This window comes from Zerene cesonia, chromosome 11, assembly GCF_012273895.1.
Source record: "Zerene cesonia ecotype Mississippi chromosome 11, Zerene_cesonia_1.1, whole genome shotgun sequence".
Classification (NCBI taxonomy): Eukaryota; Metazoa; Arthropoda; class Insecta; order Lepidoptera; family Pieridae; genus Zerene; species Zerene cesonia.
The window spans coordinates 3,564,927-3,571,563 of record NC_052112.1 but is presented as its reverse complement, the minus strand read 5'-3'; the positions used below and the strand labels follow the sequence as shown (position 1 = coordinate 3,571,563).

The following is a 6,637-nucleotide window of genomic DNA, read 5'->3' as shown; positions in this document are numbered from 1 at the left end:
GATCGATACCACTTATCACCCCGCCTTACCGATATACATCATTGCGATTATAATTGAATAATAACCGTGTGTTTTTTACTTTTTTAAAACTTACACCTAAAATCTGAATAACAATAAATATTTTTTTTACTTAATATAACACGACTCAAAAGTCACTCATTTTTCAGCCAGGCATTTGGTTCAAGCTGGAAGCGAAAAGTTTAACATAATAAGTAATCAGTTTTTGCACATGTAAAGCAACTAGTCGGCGGCGGCAACAACGGTCGCGGCGGGTGCGGCAACGGCGCGATGAGCCGCAACATGGGCCCGCAGCGCTATCCGGCGCCCATCCAGCGGCCGCACGCGCCGGCCATGCCGCTGTACCGGCCGCCCGCGCAGCCGGCCACGCGCCCGCACCACGCGCCCCGCCACAACCTCTACTACCACCACCCGCAGCGCAGTGAGTACTCGCACCCTGCGCAGTATTCCAACATTCAGTGTAATGATAAAAGCTTTATATTTTATTTATTCTCAAGAATTCTATGCTCGAGCTTATTATTACATGGACGAATTAACCACTGGACCCCACACATAAGCAATATACCTTCACCCGTCTTGTCAGTTACCAGGTTATTTTAGCCTTAGTCGTTTGTTTTTGCGTCAGTCTCAAGCACGGATTTGTCAACAAAACGAAATGAATAAAGAATTATAACCGGCGGAAGTGGCACTTCTCTTTTACATTTTAAGTACATAATTTTATTTTATAGTGTTCAATTTTTCACTGTGACACTTTAAACCATCAAAAAAGACTGGATTATACCATTCATATTCGACTTTCGAATTCGACTATGCGAAAAACATATCAATGTTTTATAAAATTACGAATGATAATGTAATATGAATAATATAATTTTTCTATTCTTTCAAAATTTCTCAATATATTAACACTTACAATACTTTTGAAGACATTAATTTTATGAAAATATCTATAGGGAAAACTGATAGGCATATTAATTTTCACGAATTTGAAAACAACCATGTGAACAATTTATATATTTTATCGCCTACATTCAAGAACTAGAAATAAAGTGAATTAATGTGAATTTGTACATGTGTTTATAATAATGGAGAAAAAAGGTTGGGTGTGTGTTGTGTATTTGCTTCACTAGGTGAAATGAGTTTTCATGCATTTGAACTTTATGTCGGTGCAGAGGTTAATTCGTCCATGAATTTATATTATTTTTAGCTTGTATAATGAAGTGACAAATTTACTTTAAAGAGCAATTACAGATTTTTTAGCCTGCTCTTCTGTGTAGAAACTGCTTTTCCCATTAATTTTAAAACTATGTTATAAGTATAAGAAGTCTAATCGAATAATTCAATGTTTGAGGTTTGAGTTTTATTAAAAGCTTTAACCAGATTTGGCACATAAAACAATATTGTATGAAAAAATATAATAATAGCATTCTAAAAATGTTTTATAAAAAATGTGTTTTTAGCTGTATTAAATATATAAGCAATATTCGCAGATGGCAGCGGCAGCGGCGAGCAAGCCCGCGACGGGGGCGACACGCCGCTGACAGTGGAGGAGGCGGTGGAGGCGCCCGCCGCCAGCGACGCTCCCGCGCCCGCCGAGGTGAAGGCGGAGTGAGCGCCGCGCCCGCCTCGCCCGACTCGCCCGACTCGCCCGACTCGTAGCACGCGGCTAACGGTTCTCTCGGTATTTTAAGTCGTAAATTATGGATGTGATGATTAAGATTATTTAAGATTCGGACGGAGACGCCTCAGGCCAGGGCTCCGCACCGGAGCGCGCACCGGCCGGCTCCGGTAGCCAGGACGCGAGGCGCTCCCTTTGTTTGTATGTAAATATCGGACGGACATCCGGCTGTCTAATTTGACTGTTATATTTTAAGTATATGTAAAACGCGAAGGTCAGCAGCTTCGCTGCGAACGGCCGGAGCGCTGCGAGGACTCTGCGTCCGCTTAACGATGCTGCCTCGAGACCTCTCACTAGTGAATATGTAGCCACGGTTTTGCATAACGAATGACGATGCAATATAAATAAATAATGTAATTTGGAGCGGAACGACCGAATTGCGCTCGGTGTCGTCTGACCGGTGCGCGTTAGCGCTCCATGTATCATAATCAATTATTATATGCGAATAAAATTATTATGACCGACATTGAATTTTATTTCCCTTAAAATAATACCCCTTCTATAAAAAACTAAAATAGTTATCTTTCTTATTATAGACCTTTTATGTATTGAGTCTAAATTTAATTTGAAATTATAGTCTGATTTGTTCTAGAAATAGCCATTTTTACTCTGTGAAGAATTTCTATATATAATACGATAAACGACAAATTATAAATAATACAACGACAACAAGCCTAATCGGCACCGTATCAGAGGCGAATACTTGTAGACAATAGCTTAAAAATGTCTTAAATTTAGTACGCGTCTGACTTTTTTATAACTATGCGTATCTCTTGCATAACAACCATCACGGCACATCTCTAGTTTTGATCCATGTCAAATGTCTTACATTAAAAATGCTAATTCCGCGGCTAACTGAAGTTGGCTTGGTTGACAATTATTTTTTCTAACTTTTTTAATTTTTGTTCGATATTCGAATATAAAAATTGTTCGTCTTTTACTCATTCAATTAATTAAACCAATTTTCGCCCTCAAGCTCGCACCCCTTACTAGGCATATTTATTTTCATAGCTTAGATTAATTAAAGTTTGTTCGGTTATGACGTCGTTAAATGAATACTTGTCAGTCATGACTGACGGGTCCTTTTTAAGGACACACAACTTTTTTTAACTAACTTGTTAAAATTACTGAATGTATTTTTTGAATACGTAAGTGCGTGTGAGCGCACCCGTCGTTCGAGCGGGACATATAATGACATTTTAAAGATATATTTTTGAGAATAAAATGGTTGAGTGTGTATTGTGAAACAATTATTTTTATTTCAATAATGTCACTATTCATATTAATGCTTAAAATATTCGTACGAAAAATCCCAAATAACCTGAGCCATACCTAGAGGACTTGACTGATTTAACCACACCTAACGTATTTTTTTATTTAAACATTCCGTTACCGCTATACCAACAAATAATAAAAGATTGAGGTAAAAACGTTTAGAATGGTCATAATTTTGATGTGTAACCAACGCGCTTTTGCAACTGATCTTTTATTTGTACGGAACCCTTAGTATGGCAAGACCGACTCGAATTGAATCGATTTTATGTTAAATACACATTGCACTTGATGGATCATGGCAAATTAAATTTATATTAATATTATTAGTTAAATAAAACTAAAAACACGCTTTAATGATAGCATCGACTTATCTCACTTGCACATAAGGACGGAAATAAATTATTCGTTCTGGCGATACTAGTAAGGATAATTAGATAAATTCATGAAATTATTGTATTATCCTCGATTCTTTTTATGTCAGCGAGTAACTGAGCTGATGTTAGCCACATGGTAAGCGATCGCCACTGCTCATGAACATTCGCAGAGGTAGTGCTTCTGCGAATGCGCTCCCTGCTTTTAAGGGGTATTGGATAAGGAAAGGATTGACGACTGGAAAGAAGGAATGGACGGGGAAGGGTAAGGAAAAGGAAACGGGCCACTGGCTCTCCCACTCACCTTACGAAACATAGTAGCATAACACTATTTCACGCCGGTTTTTGTGTGGGTGTGGTATTTCCCTGTGCGAGCTGGCTCAATTCGTGTCGAAGTATGCTCGACTCCCACATTAATCCTTGCGCCTTTGACTTTGTAATCAACGATCCACTTTTTGTCTACGAGGACGAGCGTTTACTGCATTTTGAAACTCTTTACATTTCTATATTTACCTCAGTTCGCCCTTTTTGATGGATTGGAAGCAGAATAAAAACATAACGTAAGTACATAAAAATGGTACATGAGGATATTGAATGTTGTCTGATTTTTTTTGACCTCGTTATCTTCTTTCTAATTTGCATAATAGGTGAGATAAGTATGTACAAAGTGTATTTTTCTTTTATTACTTTTGTGTGTTTGCATTCTTCATCATTATCGCAATCAACCCATTTAATATCCCACTCCTGGAATACAGGGCTCCTTATTGGTAAACGTCACATCTCGTCCAACTTGTTCATTCTTGGAAATGCTGGTTTCCTCACGATGTTTTCCTTCATCGTTGTGAGCATTGGTTATGTTATTCACATGCGCAAATAAATTGAAAAATCTATTTATTTCTGCACGTTCGCTTGATCTCGAATCCTCGCCTTATCGATTTTAAGTCCGACGTCCTCACCACTGCGAAACCGCTAAATATTTTATGATTTGTAATCTTACAAGAGAATTATTTTTCAGCCTTGTTTTATATAACACAACTTGTTATTCAAGATGCACGCAAAGATGACAAAAATAAACAGAATTTCAATATCTATTCCTTGTTGGACCGCTGCCAAGGAAGTCACCCCTCAATTTCTACGGTGTTATAAGTAAAGCTACATTGACTACGACATCGTGGCGCCAAACATATTAAACTTACATGTAAGTACATACACGTACACACTAGGTATTCAGTAATATCAAATATGTTGTTATCGGACACAGGAGCTGGACTCTTCCATATAATATGTTTTTTTTTTTATCTAATCTTCCGTTCTTGTGAGTAGTGAAAGTATAATTCTCTATTGTACTTTTAAATAGAAAAACAAATATTTACTCTTTCATCAAAGAATTTTCAGATAACATAACAATAACATTTAACACATTGTCTTGTGTTAATAACACAATATTAAAATGTAATCGAACAAGTCTCTTCACGCGCAAGTTTTAAGCAATTTGAAGGACATTGGTACTTGATAGAGGATAATCTGGCGATGTACAATTATGTTTATCCCATTATTTATTCCAATATGAATTATATCGTAAATTGGTAATAAAAAATACAATCACAATGGAAATTTACTTATTTAATTACTTAGCTCATAATTCAACTTCCGTGGTCGCAGTTTCCTTGTTTTTTTTTTTATTCTTTTCATTACGATATTCAAGGTATCTACGCAAACATTATTTTCCAATGGATCTTGACTAATCGTTTGAACAATATTGAAAGCAGTTCAATTAAGTTCGGTTTAATCCTAAATCGTCCACGTCCTGGGTCAACAGCCAGACGAGATGCAGCCTGCGAATCTTTGTTCGAGCTAGCCGACAGGACGTTCACCTTGCACCTGCCCTATGGGGAAGGCAAAAACCCGTCATCAGAATAATATAACCTATCAATGAAGTTGAATAAAATGTTAAATTAATTTTAAGATGAATACGTTTCCTAATGTAGGTATTGAGTAAAGAGTTATAACTGATTACTAACGAAGTCAAGAGTTTCTCAATTCAGATATCCATAGGGGACTTGTGAAAGTAAAGTCATCAAGGTAGTACAAAGAAAGGGCTATGACCGCGTCTAGGGTACTGTACTTATACCTTTATTATTTACCTCTTGTACCAAGGTCCGACGTTGTCAGTACCATATTTTTAAATATGTAATTAATTATATGGTTTTACTGCCCCCTCCCATGGCCCATAGGATAAATATTGCCATAGTCGTATATATAAACTTCGTTTGTTAAATTGTTATATTATTGTACACTACACATACTTGATCTATTGTTATAAAGATAATAGACAATTATAGCTATTGAAATTCTAGACATCAGCCGATAGAATGATATCGAACTGATAATATTATGATCGTTTTATATTTGATCAATTATTTCATTAATTATTTTTTTATTGAGATGTATATCTTTTTTCATATGTTATAGAAGATTGAGTATGATATCATTTTAGTTCGAGTAGAGTCTTATACTACTTAGAATATCACTATTTTTTTAACATTAAATATGTTACTTGAGTAGTAACACTAATATTATCTTTCGACGGTAGGTCCGACGTTTCCCCATACAAATTTACCTCATTTATTGGACACCCTAATTTTTGTAACAAAATTAAAATATATAATCTATCAAAATCGGTTTAGCTAATCATTTAGCTTCAAAATGTAACATGTACACTTAGATACAAGCGTACGTAGACATCTTTCGGATTTAATTTGTGGAGTAGTATGAATTTGGAGTATTTAGATGTGTTCTTACGATTTAAAAGAGCTTCACTTTTATACCTACCTATAACATGTGTCATTTTAAAATTTCTATTAATAGATATGTTGTGTTTAGATAAGATTCTGAGAACTTCCTAATGGCATGATTACACGGGAATACCTATAATTATGAATTAAACATAAAGTAAATAAAGATACTGTTATCAAAGCAATTTAAAATGGCTACAAGTATTTACCGTAGCTACATTAATAATCTATATCAAATTGTAGTGCGTACATTATTGAAATAAAAATACAATATGTTTATACAAATATACTTTATCACACTTATTTTAAGGTGAAGTCCCAGACCCAGTCCAGTTCTTTGATTTACACTGATCGTTGTATGAGAAATGTGTTTACAGTTTGCACATGCCCAACCTAATAGTCATATATTTATGTACATAATAAAATACGAATACTTTACTTTAAGTTACGAATAATTACCTAATATTTATTTCGATATTAAGAACTCGACTATTTGTATT

General features: G+C 35.5%; 1 protein-coding gene across 1 annotated transcript in view; it reads left to right on the top strand.

Annotated features, from left to right (window-relative positions):
• Positions 1-2,160, top strand: part of LOC119830524 — an 11,898-nt gene extending 9,738 nt beyond the window's left edge. The window contains exons 11-12 of the mRNA XM_038353581.1: positions 221-478; positions 1,509-2,160. Of these exons, the coding sequence (XP_038209509.1) occupies positions 221-478; positions 1,509-1,630 (380 nt within the window). The 3' untranslated portion in view covers positions 1,631-2,160. The remainder of the gene's footprint in view (positions 1-220; positions 479-1,508) is intronic.
• The last annotated feature ends 4,477 nt before the right edge of the window (positions 2,161-6,637 follow it).